This window comes from Papio anubis, chromosome 13 (assembly GCF_008728515.1).
Source record: "Papio anubis isolate 15944 chromosome 13, Panubis1.0, whole genome shotgun sequence".
Classification (NCBI taxonomy): domain Eukaryota; kingdom Metazoa; phylum Chordata; class Mammalia; order Primates; family Cercopithecidae; genus Papio; species Papio anubis.
Genome location: NC_044988.1, coordinates 94,729,812 through 94,751,152, shown reverse-complemented (window position 1 = coordinate 94,751,152; position 21,341 = coordinate 94,729,812). Strand labels below are relative to the sequence as shown.

At 41.7% G+C, this 21,341-nt stretch overlaps 1 protein-coding gene across 11 annotated transcripts in view; it reads right to left on the bottom strand.

Annotated features, from left to right (window-relative positions):
- The window catches only part of GAPVD1 (GTPase activating protein and VPS9 domains 1), a 108,929-nt gene that overhangs the window by 7,009 nt on the left and 80,579 nt on the right, over positions 1-21,341 (bottom strand). For 8 of the 11 annotated variants that reach the window (XM_021927652.2, XM_021927653.2, XM_021927654.2 and 5 more), the window contains 8 exons: positions 17,432-17,519; positions 16,396-16,476; positions 11,706-11,828; positions 9,077-9,206; positions 8,177-8,286; positions 7,707-7,866; positions 3,725-3,912; positions 2,691-2,904 (listed from right to left, as the gene is read on the bottom strand). In XM_021927652.2, coding sequence (XP_021783344.1) covers positions 2,691-2,904; positions 3,725-3,912; positions 7,707-7,866; positions 8,177-8,286; positions 9,077-9,206; positions 11,706-11,828; positions 16,396-16,476; positions 17,432-17,519 — 1,094 coding nt within the window. The remainder of the gene's footprint in view (positions 1-2,690; positions 2,905-3,724; positions 3,913-7,706; positions 7,867-8,176; positions 8,287-9,076; positions 9,207-11,705; positions 11,829-16,395; positions 16,477-17,431; positions 17,520-21,341) is intronic. The other 3 variants (XM_021927658.2, XM_021927661.2, XM_021927660.2) reach the window with 1 other exon arrangement.

The window sequence follows — 21,341 nt, the reverse complement described above, 5'->3', positions numbered from 1 at the left end:
TCCATGAAAAATATTTCATACAAACATAACCCACACCCCGAGGATCCTATTACACGGACCCCTGGGAGTCAGGCCCAGCAAGCCACTGTCACTGTTAAGAAGCATGGTAACAACTTTAACATGCTTGAGGTCAGAAACAGAGTTGTGAAGCAGTGCTCAAGAAAACACAGAAGGCTGGGCACGGTGGCTCATGCCTGTAACCCCTGCACTTTAGGAGGCCAAGGTGGGCAGATCACTTGAGGTCAGGAGTTTGAGACCAGCCTGGACAACATGGTGAAAACCCATCTCTACTAAAAATACAAAAATAGCTGGGCATGGTGCCATGTGCCTGCAATGCCAGCTACTCAGGAGGCTAAGGCAGGAGAACTGCTTGAACACGGGAGGCAGAGGTTTCAGTGAGCTGAGATCATGCCATTGCACTCCAGCCTGGGTGACACAGGGAGACTGTCAAAAAAAGAGAGAATATACAGACGAGGAAAAATAAAAACTGCAAAATATTTCCTAGTCTCACTACCCAAAAATAACTAGTATTACTATTCCAGGTTAATTTTTTCCAAGATTAATTTTTTTTTTTTTTTTTTTAAAGACGGAGCCTCGCTCTGTTGTCCAGGATGGAGTGCATGGTGTGATCTCGGCTCACCACAACCTCTGCCTCCCGGGTTCCAGCGGTCCTCCTGCCTCAGCCTCCCGAGTAGCTGGCATGACAGGTGTGAGCCACCATGCCTGGCTAATTTTTGTATTTTTAGTAGAGACACGGTTTCAGCTTGCTGGCCAGGTTGGTCTCCAACTCCTCCTGACTCTCAGGTCATCCCCCTGCCTCAGCCTCCCAAAGCACTGGGATTACAGGCATGAGCCATTGTGCCCGGCCAGGATTAGTATTTTTAAACAGCTTTATTGAGATATAACTTATAAGCCATATAATTCCAGGCATTTTTTGGTATTCAAATACTTAACTGTTCATTCTCTCTTTCTTTTTTTAGACAGAGTCTCACTCTGTCGCCTAGGCTGGAGTGCAGTGGTGCGATCTCAGCTCACTGCAACCTCCGCCTCTTGGGTCAAGCAATCCTCCCTCTTCAGCCTCCTGAGCAGCTGGGACGATAGATGTATGCCACCACGCCCAGCTAATTTTTGTATTTTTAGTAGAGACGGGCTTTCACCATGTTGGCCAGGCTGGTTTCGAACTCTTGACCTCAGGTGATCCACCCGCACCAGCCTCCCAAAGTGCTGGGATTACAGGTGTGAGCCACGATGCCCGACCAACTGTTCATTCTTAATAAATATATAACAAGCATATATTAGAGGCCAAGTACTGTGCCTGGTGCTATTAGAGTGGTTAATAAAAGCATCATTTCCTGGTCTCACAGAGGGAACAAGCCAGTGTGGAGAGAACATTCATTAAACGATCACACAAACCAGTGATTAAGAACAGGGGAGAGGGCCAGGCATGGTGGCTCATGCCTTGTAATCCCAGCTCTTATTCCTGCACTTTGGGAGGTTGAAGCAGGAGGATCGCTTGAGTCTAGCAGTTTGAGACCAACCTGGGCAACACAGCAAGACCTTGTCGCTACAAAAAATAAACAAGGTTGGGCGCAGTGGCTCATGCCTGTAATCTCAGCACTTTGGGAGGCCAAGATGGGCAGATCATCTGAGGTAAGAAGTTCAAGACCAGCCTGGCCAACATGGTGAAACTCCATCTCTACTAAAAACACACAAAAAATTAGCGGGGCATGGTGGCGCGTGCCTGTAGTCCCAGCTACTCAGGAGGCTGAGGCAGAAGAATCGCTTGAACCCAGGAGGCAGAGGTTGCAGTGAGCTGAGATCACGCCACTGCACTCCAGCCTAGGCGACAGAGTGACACTCCATCTAAATAAATAAATAAATATAAACAAAATCAGCCAGGTGTCATGGTGTGCACCTATAGTACCAGCGATTTGGGAGGCCAAGGTAGGAGGATCACTTGTCACAGGAGTCCAGGAGGTTGAGGCTTCAGTGAGCTGTGATCATGCCACTGCACTCCAGCCTGGGTGACAGGGCAAGACCCTGTCTCAAAAGAAAAAAAGAACAGGGGAGAATTTTGCCCCATAAGGGACATTTGGGAATGTCTGGAGACATTTGGTTGTCACAATTGGTGGGGTATTACTGGCACCTAGTGTGTAGAGGCCAGGGATGCTGCTAAAGATCCTATAATGCACAGGACAGCCTCCCACATCATCAACAATCTGGCCCTAAATGTCAATAGTGCTGGGTTCAGAAACCATGACTCAAACAGATGTCAAATGGCAACTGTGGCAAGTGCTAAAGAAAGGCACTGAGGCCTGAGACAGCCCTAATAGGATGTAACCTAGTCAGGAGAGGCTTCATCACGGAAACGATACTTAAGTCAAGACCTGAAGGCTAAGTAAGACTTAATCACAAGAAGGAAGGGAAGATTAGTTAAGGCAGAGTAAACAGCAGTGCTTTCCAAAGAGGCTACACCAATTTCTACCCCTTCCAGCTTGACTGTCCACTTCCCTGAAAACTGGGTATTATCATTCTTTGTGATCGTGTAACTCTGACAGGTGAAAAATGGTAACCAATGCATTTCCTTTTACAATCAGATACTAAGTTACACATATAGCTTGCCTAAAATATGGGCTACCTGGTAGATCCCTATGTAGTCCCACATAGGCACTCAACATAGAAGTACTCACTGGTCGCGAAGTATGTCCCCATCCTGATTAGGGTAGAAGGCGAGCTTGAAAATCCGGTTCATCACGCTTCGCTCAATGGCCAGCTGTGCATCTTGAAGCTGTTCTTCACTTGCGTTTTGCCATATGACATCCTGAGCCATTGCACCATAAAGAAACTGCAGAAAATCTTCTACCTGAGCAGTTTTATCATCAGCTGCGGTGAGTTTCTGAAAGTCTCCAAAGCAAAATAATAATTTTTAAATAGTTTAATAAAAACTATCTAAATAATTTTAAAAAGAAAATCATAGAAATAATTTTTATCACTAGCTATGCAGACACCATGATCTTAAAGCCAAAAGTGTTTCAGTGTGGTTTATTTTAGGACAATATGTGGCCATATAATTAAATCAGGAGAAAAAGTAAGGAATATGTGAAAGTTTAAGTGCAAGGAATTTGTTATAAAAATATGTTTCTAGGCTGGGCACAGCGACTCACACCTGTAATTTCAGCACTTTGGGAAGCCGAGGTGGGCAGATCATGAGGTCAGGAGATTGAGACCATTCTGGCCAACACAGTGAAACCCCATCTCTACTAAAAATACAAAAATTAGCTGGGCGTGGTGGCGCATGCCTGTAATCCCAGCTACTCAGGAGGCTGAGGCAGGAGAATCCCTTGAACCAGGGAGTCGAAGGTTGCAGAGAGCCGAGATCACGCCACTGCACTCCAACCTGGCGACAGAGCAAGACTCTGTCTCAAAAAAAAAAAAAAGTTCCTAAAAAAAAATGCATTTGTTTTTTTTTTTTTAAATGAGAGAATTCGTACAGACCCAAAATTTACAAATGTCCCCAATTTAAAAAGTAAACTACAGATATTCAATACAGGAGAAAAATGTAATTTATTGGTTTGACATCAAAGTTTAATTTATTAAGACTCCATAAAATAACTGAGTAAGGCATGCAGATACTTGAACAAACTAGCAAAACAAAACAGTATTTCCCAATCTTCCCAACCGTATGACAGGTGAAGAGATGCTTAAACTAAAGGTATTGAGTTACCTTGAATGAATTCCCTGATCTTCTTTTCTTTGCTCTCAAGCAGTAATCTCACACAGACGGTGGTAAAGTATCGATTGGCCACTTCTTTGTCTCGCAAAACCCTTTGCAATAGCCTTTCCAGGTGAGCCTGTGTGGTCTGTAGTCCTTGTCGACAACGAGTGAGATAAGCAATATATGGGGCTCTTTTTCTAAAAGGAAAAATACTTTGCATGACATCAGATATATTCAGTGCATACTTTCTTTGAAGAATAAGGGTCCTAACTTTTCTTTATAAAATTACTGCACAGACTGGTTTTACAAAGTAGCATGTCTGTGCTTTCTTTAGTAGCACATATACAAAGTAGCCTGTCAGGCTGCAGACATGGTAGAGACTGATCATGGTGCCAGCTGAAGAACAGACCCATTTTGCATTTTGTCTGGGAGGATCTATGGGGCTGAAGACTTAGTTAGCTAACTCACTAAATGTTACTAAGCCCCTGTGCATACTTGGTGTATTTTATACTGGAGTTATAGGACCTCATACTTAATAGGAAATTGACAGCTACAGATGACTAAAAATGACAACAAATACAGGTTATATGTCACTAGGTTACAAACATCCCCCACCAATTACTTGCTTATAGTCTAAATGTAACAATCACCAGAGTGCCCATTCCCTAAGCCTTGAAGCCTCCTCACTACCTAAGCATCTCAGTTACATTTTTCTCCATAATCATGAGCAGGGGACTGGCAGCAGAAAAAGCACAGCAATTCCTAAGGCTACTTACTTCTGCTTCTCTGGTCCAGAAAAGTAGTCTTTCCTATCACTACTAAAAAAAGAAATATGATATTCTAGTTGTCCTGGCCTCATAATATAGGCATACCTCTATACCTGCTTTTGTGCAAAGCTGAAATAAACTGCACTCTTCTATCTGGAACTGCTCATTTATAACTACATTTCCACACTAAATATCCAAATATGTTGCTTAGAAATTGATATGGTTTGGCTGTGTCCCCACCCAAATCTCATCTTGAATTCCCACGTGTTGTGGGAGGGACCCAGTGGGAGGTAATTGAAACACAGAGGCAGGTCTTTCCTGGGCTGTTCTCGTGATAGTAAGTCTCAAGAGATCTGACTGTTTTAAAAAGGGGAATTTCCCTGCACAAGCTCTCTTCTCTTGTCTGCTGCCATGTGAAATGTGCCTTTCACCTTCCGCCATAATTGTGAGGCCTCCCCAGCCACATGGAACTGTTAAGTCCAATTAAACCTCTTTTTTTGTTAAATTGCCCAGTCTCAGATATGTTTTATCAGCAGCATGAGAACAAACAAATACAGTAAATTGGGACCGAGAGTGGGGTACTGCTAAAAAGACAACCGAAAATGTGAAAGCAGCTTTGGAACTGGTTAACAGGCAGAGGCTGGAACAGTTTGGAGGGCTCAGAAGAAGACAGGAAAATGTGGGAAAGTTTGGAATTTCCTAGAGATGTGTTGAATGGCTTTGACGAAAATGTTCACACTGGTATGAACAATAAGGTCCAGGCTGAGGTGGAGATGAGGAACTTGTTGGGAACTGGAGCAAAGGTGACTTGTTATGTCTTAGCAAAGAGACTTGTGGCATTTTGCCCTTGCCCTAGAGATTTGTGGAACTTTGAACTTGAGAGGGATGATTTAGAGTATCTGGCAGAAGAAATTTCTAGGCAGCAAAGCATTCAAGAGGTGACTTGGGTGCTGTTAAAGGCATTCGGCTTTGGTTTTTTTTTTTTTTTTTTCTTGAGACAGAGCTTCACTCTTGCTGCCCAGCCTGGAGTACAGTGGCATGATCTCAGCTCACTGTAACCTCTGCTTCCAGGTTCAAGCAATTCTCCTGTCTCAGCCTCCCAAGTAGCTAGGATTATAGGCACCCACCACCACTCCCAACTAATTTTTTGTATGTTTAATAGAGACAGGGTTTCACCATGTTGGCCAGGCTGGTCTCGAACTCCTGACCTTGGGTGATCCACCTGCCTTGGCCTCCCAAAGTGCTGGGATTACAAGCATGAGCCACTGTGCTTTGCCAGCATACATTTTTATAAGGGAAGCAGAGCATAAGAGTTCAGAAACTTTGCAGCCTGACAATGTAATAGAAAACAAAATCCTATTTTCTGAGAAGAAATTCAAGCTGGCTATAGAAATTTGCATAGTAATAAGGAGCTGAATATTAATCCCCAAGGCAATGGGGAAAATGTCTCCATGGCATGTCAGAGGTCTTCACGGCAGCCCCTCTCATCACAGGCCCAGAGGCCCAGGAGGAAAAATGGTTTCATGGGCCAGGCCCGGGGTCCCTATGCTGTATGCAGCCTAGAGACTTGGTGCCCTGCCTTCCAGCCGCTTCAGCCATGGCTGTAAGGGGCAGACATAGAGCTTGGGCTGTGGCTTCAGAGAGTGCAAGCCCTAAGCCTTGGCAGCTTCCATGTGGTGTTGAGCCTGTGGGTGCACAGAAGTCAAGAATTGGGATTTGGGAACCTCCGCCTAGATTTCAAAAGATGTATGGAAACACCTGGATGCCCAGGCAGAAGTTTGCTGCAGGGGAAGGGTCCTCATGGAGAACCTCTGCGAGGGCAGTATGGAAAGGAAATGTGGGGTCGGAACGCCCACACAGAGTCCCTACTGAGGCACTGCCTATTAGAGTTGTGAGAAGAGGGCCACTGTCTTCCAGACCTCAGAATGGCAGATCCACTGACAGCTTGCACCGTGCACCTAGAAAAGCCAGTGACTCAACACCACCCCATGAAAGCAGCTGGGAAAGTGGCTATACCCTGCAAAGCCACAGGAGCGGAGCTGCCTAAAACCATGGGAACCCTGGCTGGGTGCGGTGGCTCACGCCTTTAATCCCAGCATTTTGGGAGGCTGAGGCAGGTGGATCACTTGAGGTCAGGAGTTCAAGACCAGCCTGGCTAACATGGGGAAACCCCATCTTCACTAAAAAAATACAAAATTAGCCAGGCATGGTGGTGCATGCCTGTAATCCCAGCTACTCGGGAGGCTGAGGCAGGGGAATTGCTTGAACCCAGGAGGCAGAGGTTGCAGTGAGCCGAGATTGCACCATTGCACTCCAGCCTGGGCAACAAGAACAAAATTCTGTTTCGGGAAAAAAAGAAAAAGACCATGGGAACCCACCTGTTGCATCAGCGTGATCTGGATGTGAGACATGGAGTCAAAGGAATTCCTTTTGAAGCTTAAAGATTTGACTGCCCTGCTGGATTTCGGACTTGGATGGGGCTTATACCTTTGTTTCTGCCAATTTTCTCATTTGGAACGGCTGTATTTACCCAACGCCTGTACCTCCATTGTATCTAGGAAGTAACTAACTTGATTTTGATTTTACAGGTTCATAGGCGGAAAGGACTTGCCTTGTTTCAGATGAGACTTCTGATTGTGGACTTTTGAGTTAATGCTGAAATGAGTTAAGACTTTGGGAAACTGCTGGGAAGGCATGATTGGTTTTGAAATGTGAGGACATGAGATCTGAGAGAAGCAAGGGGCAGCTCATGGTTGGGCTGTGTCCCCACCCAAATCTCATCTTGAATTCCCAAGTGTTATGGGAGGGACCCAGTGGGAGGTAACTGAATCAGTGGGGACAAGTCTTTCCTGTGCTGTTCTCGTGATAGTGAATAATTCTCACAAGATCTGATGGTTTTAAAAAAGGGGGGGGATTCCCTGCACAAGCTCTCTTCTCTTGTCTGCTGCAATCTGAGATGTGCCTTTCACCTTCTGCCATGATTGTGAGGCCTCCCAGCCACATGGAACTGTAAGTCCAATAAACCTCTTTCTTTTGTAAACTGCCCAGTCTCTGGCATGTCTTTATCAGCAGCATGAGAACAGACTAACACAGAAATCTACATCCAGGAAAACAGAGCCAAGCACTTTGTAGGAAGCCTAGATTCATTTCTGAAATAAGGATCAAAAAGAAAACACTTGCAGCTAACAACTAGGTTTAAAAGCTGAATAGGTGGGGTATATTACCTGTAGTCCTCAGCAATAGAAGCCAGCAGTTTCCTACAAGTCCTATTATCAAAACGGCACACACAGCGCATTGTTTCTTGAAGTTGAGCCATTAAGTTCTTATCTTGTAAATTAATTGCTTCAGCTATTTGAACTTTTAAGAAGCATACAATCTCATTGTCTAAATAAAAGAAACAAAGATTCTGTTTTTATTGAGAATTTCCATGGGCTTAATTAAGCTAACTCTCAGCATTTGGGATGTCAATTCTGCTTTGTCATGTATCATTAGAACTAAGCTGTATTGCCACGCCCAATTAGAAAATACTTTAATAAACTATCAGTAATCAAAGTGCCCTTAAGTGACACTAATATAAACATATTAAGTTGAACCATATGGAATTGCCATACAGCTTAAACAGCTGAATACTGGCAATTTCATATGGTGCAACCCATAAACATAGGAAAACTTAAATGATCCTGCAGCAATTTACCTTCTGGGTCTGTGTGGTCTGGTAAACCATTCCTTGTTGAGTGGGTCAGCACTGGGAAGGCAACAGAGTCCGCAGAGCAAAGAGCAAGCCTCAGTTTCTTTTTCGCATCTCTGAAAAATGAGTAGAAAATACATTAATTTCTTTAGCCAGATATGCTCACATTTTACAAATATTTACTATATAAATTAATGTTATCTTAGGACTCAAATGTTTCAAACATTTTTAAAAAGATGATTCTTAACTGACACTCCACTTAAAAGAACAGGCTTTCTAATTACCCAAGGAGCCAGGTGATAAAAGTGCTCAGGGCAAGGACCATTCTTTAAGGCACCAGAATCAAACAACAAATCCTTTCTGACCTTTTTCCATACACTGAGTTCTATGACCGGTGCTATAAGAATTGGAAAAGCATATTATGGCAGAGTGGGAGGAACCACGGAAGTCAGAAGCCCCCAGCACTCAGATTTGGAACATCTCTTGGCACATCTCTTCAGAAACACTGATGATGCCACAAGATAAGCTCACTACCTGACAAGAAACCCTTTCTTCTTTTTTTTTTTTTTTTCTTTTTCTTTTTCTTTTTTATAGAGACAGGATTTCGCTATGTTGCCCAAGCTGGTCTCCAACTCCTGGGCTCCAGTGATCCACCTGTCTCAGCCTCCCAAAGTGCTGGGATTACAGGCGTGAGCCACCACGCCCAGTGAGTTTTTTAAATCCTTGAATTAACACCTTTGATACATAACATCTACAACTGAAACAAAGTCTTCTTAGTAAATAGCATTTCATTTTTCTCTCCCTGCTTTATACATTTATTGATTCAACACATCACTTGACTTGACGTGACTGCAATGGTGCTGAAAAGTCCAAACCCTAAAGTTCCAAAACCTATAAAAGAAATACCTGTAAGAGAAAGCTGAATCTTGCGGGTGGGCTGCTTGGCTCGCAGAGTCTGGGAGATCATCAGCTGAGATGTTCTGCAGTGCCTCGTCACGGGGAGAATCATGTGCACTTTCACCATCACCCAAAACCTCTAAACAAAACCCACCCCCAAGAAATGGATAACCAGGTTCATTTGGAATATTATGGCACTAGTAGGTATTCAGAGCAACTCAAGAATAAATTACCATTGACTAACAATAAGAGTTCTCTGGAAAAAAAGAAAGAAAAACTTCAAATACTTAACTGAATTATCAACAGCAACAATTATGCATCAAGAGACTAGTTGCTGAGAAGAGAGTGGTTTTACTTCTTATCCCGATACTAATGCACAACAATGAAAGTCCACATTAACTTAATAAAGTTAACATCTTAGAATCACTGAAGCAGAGAACTAAAAGAGGCTTCAAAAATCATTTTATAGACATGGACTCCTGCCCAGTCAGAAAATGGCTTGCTCTAAATTCCTTGGTTGGCCAATGGCCAAGATTGACTATGGGTTCAGGTCTCCTGACTCTCTCTACTGGAGGTCTTCCTGCTACACCCAAGAGCGAGTCAGGGGACCAACTCACAAATGCAACAAGGTCAGATCTGTGGTTTGCAAAGTTGGTTTTATGTCTTAATCAAGAATATATAATACACGGCTGAGTGCAGTGCCTCACACCTGTAATCCCAGCATTTTGGGAGGCCTTGGTGGGTGGATCACATGAGGTCAGGAGTTCAAGACCAGCCTGACAAACACGGTGATATCCCATCTCTATGAAAAATACAAAAATCAGCCAGGTGTGGTGGCACACACCTGTGGTCCCAGCTGCACAGGAGGTTGAGGCAGGAGAGTTGCTTAAACCCGGTAGGTGGAGGTTGTAGTGAGCTGAGATTGCGCCACTGCACTCCAACCTGGGCAACGAATTAAGACTCCGTCTCAAATAAAAAAACACACACACAAAAGAAATATATAATACAATACATACATGTATACAATCAAAAAGAATAAAAAGTTTGGCCAGGCATAGGACAGGAAGATCGCTTGAGCTCATGATTTCAAGACCAGCCTGGGCAACATAGTGAGACCTCACCTCTACAAAAAAAAAAATTTAAAAGACTAAAAAGTTCCAAAACATAATAAATATATTGAGTTCATATATGAAAATATCCTTATTCTTTGGAAATAATTTCAAATGCTTCAGAAAAAAATACAGGGAGAGACCAGCCTGGGCAACACGGCGAAGTCCCAACTCTACAAAAATATATAAAAGTTAGCTGGGCACAGTGGAACGTGCCTGTGGTCCCAGCTACTCAGGAAGCCGAGATAGGAGGATCACCTTAGCCTGGGAAGGTTGAGGCTGCAGCAGTAAACCATGATTGTGCCACTGCACTTTAGCCTGGGTAACATAGTGAGACTGTCTCACCAAAAAAAAAAAAAAAAAAAAAAGTATATATATACATATACACACACACACACACACACACTATATATATATATATATATATATGGGGAATGTGGCAAAATGTTAACAATTGTTAAGTCTAGATAGAGGGTAGATGAACCTTCATTGTATTATTCTTTCAATTTTTCTGTTATTTGGAAACTATTCAAATTAAAAAATACGGGAAGTTCTCCTTTCCACTCCCTCTCCCTCTGAGGCTTCCTAGAAGTCTTCCTCAGAGCCAACTCACGTTACCAGTTTGCTGGAAGATTCTTCCAGGAGATACTCTATGTGCATATAGGCATAAACACATATTTATGCAGTATACTATTTATGTTTATGTTTTCTTTTTTGTTGTTTTTTTTTGTTTGTTTTTTTGAGACAGGGTCTCGCTCTGTTGCCCAGACTGGAGTGCAGTGGCGTCATCTCAGCTCACTGCAACCTCCGCCTCCTGGGATCAAACGATTCTCATGCCTCAGCCATCTGAGGATTACAGGCATCTGCCACCACATGCAGCTAATTGTTTGTATTTTTGGTGGAGACGGGGTTTTGCCACATTGGCCAGGCTGGTCTCAAACTCCTGACCTCAAGTGACCTGCCCACCTCGGCCCCCAAAGTGCTGGGATTACAGGTGTGAGCCACCGTGCTCAGCCCCTATTTATGCTTTTATACACTTTCTCTCTTCATTTATCTTGGGGACTGTATCTCATTTTTCTGAAAGCTATTCAGTATTCTATTATGAGGAAAACAGAATCCTTTAAAATAAGTACCAGGTGACAATGGATAACTTGTCCCAATAGTCTGCTCCCATAGCTATATTGAGAGTGTGTAACTGGATAAAATTACAAAGCTGTAGACATTGAAAAAGAACTTCCTCCCATTAAAATATGCCCCAACTCCCTGTGGGCCAGTCACCCCAGATGCAAAGGAGGACAACTCTAAGGCATCTGAACATTCAGGGGTACCCAGGGCTAGTGGGAGAATCCAGAGAAGGACATCAATTTAAACATTTAAACAATTTAAACAAAATTACAGGTAGTCTGTAATTTTGAGGTAGTAAACTGATTCCCTTAGCTATTCTTTCTTTTAAAGGCCACTTAAATTCAGATTACCTTTGTCACTATGATATAACAGTTTATTACTCAAATCTCTGTCATGATTATCACCTGTACTTTCATAGTTTGCCATTGCTCCATCACTGGGGCTGGTCCGTTTAATGGCATTCCTGTATTTGTCCAGAATATCCTCAGCGACCTGAGCTTGTGCACTGAGTCTAGGGCTGGGATCATCTGCAAGGGAAAGGAGAATGAGAGAATTAGCCCCTTCGGTTTGTACCAACTCTAATGTTAGTATGACACCAGTAGCATAATCCCAAAGGCGGATTAGGAGGTAAGACTTTAAAAGAGCACATATCTCAATGTTAAGAGGCACCATGCAGCTGCCTACTCATCCCATTTCTAGGTCTGAGAGCCTTGCCAAAGCAGGAAATTGGGAAGAGTAGCTCCACCTTCTCATCATCACCAGAATGACAGTGTCAAAGTTCAGGGCAGACTGAATGGATGACAGATTTCTAAAGTGTTTGCACTCAAATCACTGTTATCAGCAATTCATGCTAACAGAACTTCCAACAGTGCATTTTTACATGCAGACTTCATTTATTCGGACATCTCTATGCTGAAGGAGGAAAAAAAAACTATTCAAACTTAGACTTAAACCCCTTTAAATAATAACAAATGTCTTTTTCCATTCTTCCTTTATGAGTCTCTCTCCACGCATTTGAAAACTAACAGTATTCATATTCTATTCTCACTAGATCTCACCATGACAGTGCAGCTGCTGGAACAGAGCACTTTTGTGCATGCACTGATGTCAGACGCACTCCTACAGAATCTAGACATTCTTGGGGAGTGCTGGAATTGTACCTGGGATGCACAGAGAAAAAGCTTATCACAATCACAAATGCAGCACTATTTACTGACAGGACCATTACTCTTTCAAAATCAGCACATCAAAAATATCATCCTGGAATCTGAAATAGTAGTCAACTGGGTTGTTAAAGCAAGGGATTGCTATAGATCTACAGGACAAAGTTCCACAGTGAAACACAAACTCCTGGATAGACCTAGCCCAGGCAGGTGACCATAAATGTTCACATTCTGGTAGAATCCCATTTTCTAAAAATTACAAAAACACATCAAAATCACTAGATTATATATATATATATATACACACACACAGACACACGTGTATATATACATATATGTATTCTGTGTGTGTCTGTTCGTGTTTGTGTTCACAGCAGCTAATAGCAGCTAATATTTATTGAGCACTTACCATGCCAGGAACTGTGCTAAGCACCTTATAGAGATTATCTTAATTACTGATCAAACAACCTTACAGAGAAATATTGTTAACATCCTCATTTTACAGAAGACGAAATCAAGACATAGACAAGTTAAGTATCATGCTCATAGGCTCTTCTTTTGTTTTCATGAAACAAATACATGGTTTTCATGTCTCCATAAAATTGTAGTAAACTGCAGTTGACCTTTGAACAACATGGGTTTGAACTGCACAGGTCCATTTATACAGTTTTTTGCAATCAAATGCAGATTGAAGATACTGTATTAGGCTGGGCACGGTGGCTCACGCCTGTAATCCTAGCACTTTGGAGGCCAGTGCAGGCGGATCACCTGAGGTCAGGAGTTTGAGACCAGCCTGGCCAACTTGGCGAAACCCCAACTCTACTAAAAATACAAAAATTAGCTGGGCGTGGTGGCGCATGCCTATAATCCCAGTTACTTGGGAGGCTGAGGCAGGAGAATCGCTTGAACCCAGGAGGCAGAGATTACAGTGAGCCGAGATCACACCATGCCACTATACTCCATCCTGGGCAACAGGGCAAGACACTGTCTCAAAAAAAAAAAAAAAAGAGAGAGAGAAAAGAAAAAGAAACTACTACATTTCACAGAGAGCTGCGAAACAAGCATATAGAGAAGGCCAACTGTTCACATACACAGGTTCCACAGGGCCAGCTGCAGGACTCAAGTATGCACAGATTAGGGTATGAGGTGGGGAGCAAGGGTCCTGGAACCAATTCCCTGAGTATGCTGAAGGACAACTGTATATAGAGAGGATTTCCAAAGTAATTTAGTATTTCTGCTATAACAGTATTTGAATTCATAAGAGATTCTTAATAAAATCTGATCTCTCTCCAAATGTAAACTGATAAAGCATTTATCATTACAGAATCTTGTTTTGAAGGGGAAGTCCTTTTTGGCTATTGCTTTTTTTTTTTTTTTTTTTTTTTTTTAAATAGAAACAAGGTCTTGCTCTGTCACCCAGGCTGGAGTGCAGTGGCACATAGTTCAATGTAACCTCGAATTCCTGGCCTTCAGCAATCTCTCACTTTGGCTTCCCAAAAAGAGCTGGGATAATAGGCATGCGCCACCTTACTCAGTTGGTTATTACTTTTCAGTGCTGTTGAGAGGTCTGAAAAAGGGACAATACACTACACTACGGCTAAACACAGTGAGAGCCACAATGTTGCTTATAATCTTTATATCTATTAACACTGTTCTTAAAAATTTTACCCCCAGAGAATAATTAAAACAAACAAAAAATGCAATACATATAAATGCATTGTGAGTACTAATTTCATAATAAAAAATTGGGAACAATTTAAACAGCCAATGTAAGAAAACGTTTACACTGCAGTAAAACCATGAGCGATTATTTTATAGCTAATAAAAATGATTTAAAACCCAACTATGTCTAGTAGAAATTGGGAGAGGTTTTATAAAATAACTTGGTTAAAAAAAGAATACAAAGTCACATGCATAATCTAATTCAGTCAAGAAAAAGCCATGTATAAATATGGGAAAAGATTAGGAGATAACAGGAAAAGAATAGTAGTTAGGGTCACAGAATTATGAACAGACTACTAGGAAATTTCCTCCTATAACATCTTTATATTGGTTTAATGATAACTTTCAATGAGTCATTAATAAGGACTGGATAGAAATTTCTGGACCAGTAAGGAAACTAACCTGCTTGAATCACAGCCAAAGAAAATGAATTACTTTATGAAAAAGACTTATTCTACTCTACTTGGCTTCTATATCCAATCTATTGATCTATTTCCAATATCAAGAACCAAGAAAAATATATTGCCTAAAGAGGGTAAATAAAATATAACTCCTTCAAACAAACAAACAATAATTTATAACTTCTTCAAAACTATTGAGTCAACATTTTAAAAACATGAGATGTCATTAAGAGTAATTCACTTTGTAAACGCTGGTGTTCTTCTAATATTAGGAACATGTGGTAAGGATACAGAAATATTTTGCCAAAAGGACAATGTCTTTCCAACTCTTCCCAATCAGACTGGAAGGTCCTGAAGAGTCATGTGTGATTTGACTTAATACCCACAACACTTAGCACAGTGCCTGGCATGAGTCACATGGTCAACAAGTATTTCCTGACTGAACAGGACAGGCTTGGCTGCTCTCAGCAGGGATCTGTGGCCTGTAAGCACATCTCCTGCTGTTCAAAACCTTTTCTTCCGGGGAAATCACCATTTCCAATAAAGCAAGGACTTACATGCTAGGATATGGAAATATATATAAATATATGGAACTAAACATTAGAATAACAGGCATTAAAATGGGATTCTACCTGTAATGCTGAACTCTTTGATGAGGATGTTATCCTATTATCTATCTCATTTTTAAATAAAATTGTTTAATGAAAAAAATTTTTCATTTTAACTTAGTAGAAAAACAATTCAAAATGAAAGAAAAAAAAGAGGTGAGAAATGAACTTCCCTCTAGACCAGGGGTGTTCAATCTTTTGGCTTCCCTGGGCCACACTGGAAGAAGACAATTGTCTTGGGCCACACATAAAATACACTAACACTAATGATAGCTGATGAGCTAAAACAAACAAACAAAAAAAGGGTTCCTGCACAAATCTCATACTGTTTTAAGAAAGTTTACGAATTTGTGTTGGGCCGCAATCAAAGCTGTCCTGCTGTCCTGGGCTGCCTGTGGTCTGCGGTCCGTGGGTTGAACAAACTTGCTCAAGATGCTCTATAGCCACTGGAAACAATACACAGCTATCAAACCCAAGGCTGGTCATTAACACTACTCTCAAACTCTCCTTTTAAGGTGCTCATTCATAATGTGCCAAAAAGCAGCTGCAGAAATACAAACGCTTAATCAGGTAAAAACCCAACCCCCAGCTGTATTTTCCTTGGGTCAGATGGCAATGTTAAAATGGTTCAAGCTGTAAAAAATTAGTAAAGTTTTTAAAACTTTCATTAGAATGGTTGGCATTTATGATATTGTTTGAACAAACACTTTATCACAAAAAAGGAAATGATTAGGTAAAACAGAATTTCACTGTGATCCTGAATAATCAAGAACAAACTGTAGATGAAAATAAATGTAGAATTCTACAATCAATGTTAAAGAAAACTATTCAATCAATGATCCAAAGATACAGCATGCACAGCACTAAAACTGTCACCACACTTTCCTAAAAGGCACTGTGTGTCATCATCCCACTAGATGTCGAGTTGTAGGGTATGCCTAGAGGCTCAGGATCAGGGGCCTCATCATAAACGGAGTTATGATAATGAGGATGATGATGGTGGTGGCAGTCTGCAGGAAGAGCACACTGAGGTTTACTGTGGCTGCCAACTGGAAACCACGGAGCTATGAAGAACATACTCCCCACTGTACACACAGACACACTCTTCTAAAAAGGCAACGCTTATGGCACCCAAGAAAAAGTGTTATGAAATATGTGCTCTGGGAATGAAGGAGCCAGGAAGTCCATGGGTCTACAAACCTGTGAGTGTTGAGAATCTGTCAGGCCCCAGATCATCTTTGTCTTTTTCTTGTTTTTCTTTCTTTCTAAATGGTATAGGAGCTGGAAATTAAATAAAGTCAGTAGTGTGACATATAACATACTGCACTACTCGGAAGTTAACTGGTGGGCCAACATTTCTAAGTGAAAGGAGGCTGAAAAGTTTAAAAGCTAAGAAATTCCAAGTGTTGACTGATAATTGTCCTTAAAATAGTAATGAAGGTTTTTAAAGGAGCTTTCAGAATCTGCTTTGGAGTCATCTGTCATAGGAAGAATAATTTAACAGGAATCCATTGGGACTAAAATCAAAACCACTGACTCTTAACCTCTGCTCAAAAACAACACATTAAAAACTCCTAGCTTCATTCTCTCCTCCTCATCAAGCGCTTGAGTATGGCGTGAAAGCAGCTCTCCCCAGAGTTCCTGAGTGCCACCGTGCTGAGAAGAGGCCTTTGGAAGAAGTTTCTAGCTTTACTCCTGGATGATCTCTTCTTTCAGGAAGAGATGCTTTTGCCAACTCAAATGATGCCGGGCTGTTCACCAAAAAAGTAAACAATTTTATACAGCTACCTTCCAAAACAAACACTCACTGATATTTACAGTATAAACATTCTCAATGAACATAGACATAAAAAGCTTCAACTTATTCCAGGAATGTAAAGGATGAATTTTCAATGTTTAATTATCAATAGTGTCCCATTTTCCTGCAATAATTAATAGCAATATATATGTCAAAAGTCCTCTATATGTTTAACTTCAACGGTATATGATATTTAAACAATACTGACAGGCATGACTTCCATTTACGACCACTACCACTTCCTGCAAAGAACAAGAACGTTTCTAAAGCTCTGCCTTAGCATTCATCTGAGTGGAACCATTTTCTACACCCTCAAAGTGGCTAGAAACTTAGGCCCAGCAAGTCTTACAGAGGAATTGAGATATTGGCTCTCTGAAAGAGATTCTGGGGCTTTGCTTCTTATTGCTAAGACAGCGTTCTAATATTTTATAAAATTACCTTTAGGCATGGCTGAAACAAAACGTTTTCTCCACCAAGGTCTGTTTCTGTCTGATTTCTCATCATCGCTATCTTTGCGTTCTTCAGTCTGTAGAAAAAGTTGGAGGCTTTATTTGGAGTTGAATAGCAGGATAAATTACTAAGAAAAGGATTTCTTTTTGTTCGTTTTTGTTTTGAGACAGGATCTCATTCTGTTGCCCAGGCTGGAGTGCAGTAGCACAATAACAGCTCACTGCAGCCTCAACTTCCCTGGCTCAAGCAATCCTCCACATATCAGACTCCCAAGTAGCTAGGACCACAGGTGTCCACACCACCATGCCCAGCTAATGTTTTGTTTTTATTTTGTAGAGACGGGGTCTTACTATGTTGCTCAGGCTAAAAAGGATTTAAGTAAGTTTGTGAAATAAGAAAGCCAGTCTTGTTTGCCTTAAGGCACAACTCCTATTGCCATGTAGGTTGACTACTGGAGCAAGGTAGTTTACCTTTTAAGCACCACTGTCATCCACTTGAGGGTAGGCACTACTCATTACTGTTAATAAACTGAAGCCTTACTAAGAGCCCGGTGTAGACTGGGCACTCAATAAATACTTATGAAATAAGTAAATGCAGTACAAATAAACTCCAGAAGGGCAGTAGAGATGGTAGCAGTAGTATTAATAATAATAAAACCAAGTGTGTACTATGTGCCAAATACTGAGCATAGTAAGGATATGTATCATCTCATTTAATCTTCACAGTAACCTCAGAGATAGGTCCTGTATTAGGCCCTTTATATCGATAAAAAAATATGAGACTAAAACAATCTCTTCCTTAAAGCTACACAGCCTATATGTGGCACAGCTGAGACTCAAACCTAGACCTAAGCAACTTCAAAGTTCACGTTTTGATCAAAATTATACTAAGTTATCATTAAAACATGCCAAAGGGGCTGAGCACAGTGGCTCACACCTGTAATCCCAGCACTTTGGAAGGCCGAGGCGGGTGGATCACCTGAGGTCAGGAGCTCAAGACCAGCCTGGCCAACATGGTGAAACCTCATCTCTACTAAAAATACAAAAATTAGCCAGGTGTGGTGGTGCTCGCCTGTAATCCCAGCTACTTGGGAGGCTGAGGCAGGAGAATTGCTTGAACCCGGGAGGCAGAGGTCACGGTGAGCCGAGATCGCACCACTGCACTCCAGCCTGGGCGACAGAGTGAGATTCTATCTCACAAAACAAAACAAAAAAAAAAAAAAAAAAAACATGCCAAAGGACAGGGACTGTAACCATGGACAAATCACTTAATTTCCATTTTTCATCTATATACCTGGGATAAAGAATTATCAGAACCCCAGCAGAGAGATGAGGGCATCTGTGCCAGGGAAAAGTTAATTTAACAGTGGGGATGAGAAATTGAATACATACAGGGGAGCTGATGGAATAAATATGCACATGAAGAATAGTGAAAGCAGATATCTCACTGTTGGAGAAAGGAGTTACAAATTTGGAAAGGAAGAAAGATGAAACAAACTCTGTTGTGTTTGGACTAAAATTGAGTGTGTCAGTGTAAGTTCACGGTCTTATTTATGGAGAAAGGTAGATAATTAAAATACACAGGTAAACATGTGTAACACACACTCCCTAGCTCTATTCACTGAGTAGTCCTGGGAGCAGCAACACCCCTACAGCAAATGAACACTGTATCCAGATCTCAATTTCCAAAAAAGCATTTTTCTTTTTTTTTTTTTGAGACGGAGTCTCGCTCTGTCGCCCAGGCTGGAGTGCAGTGGCCGGATCTCGGCTCACTGCAAGCTCTGCCTCCCGGGTTCACGCCATTCTCCTGCCTCAGCCTCCTGAGCAGCTGGGACTACAGGCGCCCACCACCTCGCCTGGCTAGTTTTTTGTATTTTTTAGTAGAGACGGGGTTTCACTGTGTTAGCCAGGATGGTCTCGATCTCCTGACCTCGTGATCCACCCTTCTCGGCCTCCCAAAGTGCTGGGATTACAGGCTTGAGCCACCGCGCCCGGCCTGCATTTTTCATTAAAAGAAACAAGGGTACTTAAAGAAAGAGCTGACTAGGACAAAGTACAGTATCCGCTTGTAACATCTTTTGCCAGAAAGTAAAGATATGCTCAAAGAATAATAGCAGTGCATTGAAAGAACTCAGGAGCCAGCCTGAAGGGGCTCCCACTGGCCTAATTAGGGACAACTGGGCTTCAAAATAAGTAATAGTGACAAACCCTAACCAAGACAGAAAACTGGGCTAGGCACTGTGGGTGGCTCATGCCTATAATCCCAACACTTGGGAGGCTGGGGTGGGAGGACTGCTTGAGCCCAAGAGTTCAAGACAAGCACCTGGGCAACACAGTCCCCATCTCTACCAAAACAAACAAACAAACAAAAATTTAGCCAGGCATGTGGTGCATGCCTATACTCCCAGCTACTTGGGAGGCCAAAGTGGAAGGATTGCCTGAGCCTGGGAGGTTAAGGCTGCAATGAGCAGTGTTGGCACCACTGCACTCCAGCATGGGTGATAGAACAAGACCCTATCTAAAACAAACAAACAAACAAACAAACAACAAAACACACACACGCACACACACAAATTTTTTTAAAAGACAGAAAACCATAAGACCATAGATATAATAAGTAGGTAAGTTAAAAATGTGATGGAGAACAGGATAGTTACATGTTTTTTACGTACCCTCTCCCCCAAAACACTTATTAATTATAAAGGGAAAAGAGTAACTTTACAGTGGCAAAGCCTGGTAGACAACATTTCCTCAAATTCTCCAAATGAACACTGTAGAAATGGGACAAATTAAAACTGTGCTACCTGACAAGGTGCAATAAAAAAACTGTCATTTCAGTGATATTCCTGCCAAAGATTAATAACCTCAGTCTAATCACAAGAAAACATCAAACAAACCTAACCTGAGGAACATTCTAGAAAACAAATGGCCTGTAAATTGCAAGAGTGTACAGGTCATATGAGTCAGGAAAAAAATGAGGAACTGTTCTAGACTGAAGGAGACTAAAAAGGCATGACAACTAAAAGCAGTCTGTGATTCTGAATAGAATCTTCTTACTATAAAAAATGTTACTGGGACAACTGGGGACACATGAATGGGGTGTCATAAGTAGCTGACAGTAATGTATCAATGTTCATCTGCTGAAGTTGATGGTTGTACCGTGAGGTGTAGGAGAATCTGCTTGTTTGCAGGAAACTTACACTGAAGTGTTTAGGGGTACTGGAGCATCATGCTGGCAACTTGCTCTCAAATGGGAAGGAAGTGTTCTTTTATTGTACTTCCAACTTGTTTGTAACTTTATAGTTGTTTAAAATAAAAAATAGTCATGGGGCCAGGCACGGTGGCTCTTGCCTGTAATCCCAGCATTTTGGGAGGCCGAGGTGGGCAGATCACGAGGTCAGGACATCGAGACCATCCTGGCCAACATGGTAAAACCCCGTCTTTACTAAAATACAAAAATTTAGCCAGGCATGGTGGCGCATGCCTGTAGTCTCACCTACTCAGGAGGCTGAGGCAGAGGAATCGTTTGAACCCGGGAGGTGGAGGTGGCAGTGAGCCAAGATTGCGCCACTGTACTCCAGCCTAGGTGACAGAGTGTGACTCCATCCCACAAAAAAAAAAAAAAAAAAAAAAACACCTCATCTAACATCTCAGAGGAATATTGTAAGGCTTAAATAAAATCAGATACAAAATTGCTTGGAGAGAAGCTAAAAGTGTCACAAAAATGCAAGATAGTATCACTATAAAACGAAAGTTGTATAGGTTTCCAATGGTTATGGTTGTGGGCACACTAGATTGACAAATCATCTTTAATCGCCACTACTCTCTATATGTAATCCTACATTTATATATTCCATGTTAATTTCAGACATCAAGAGAACCAGGCAGGCAGAACACAA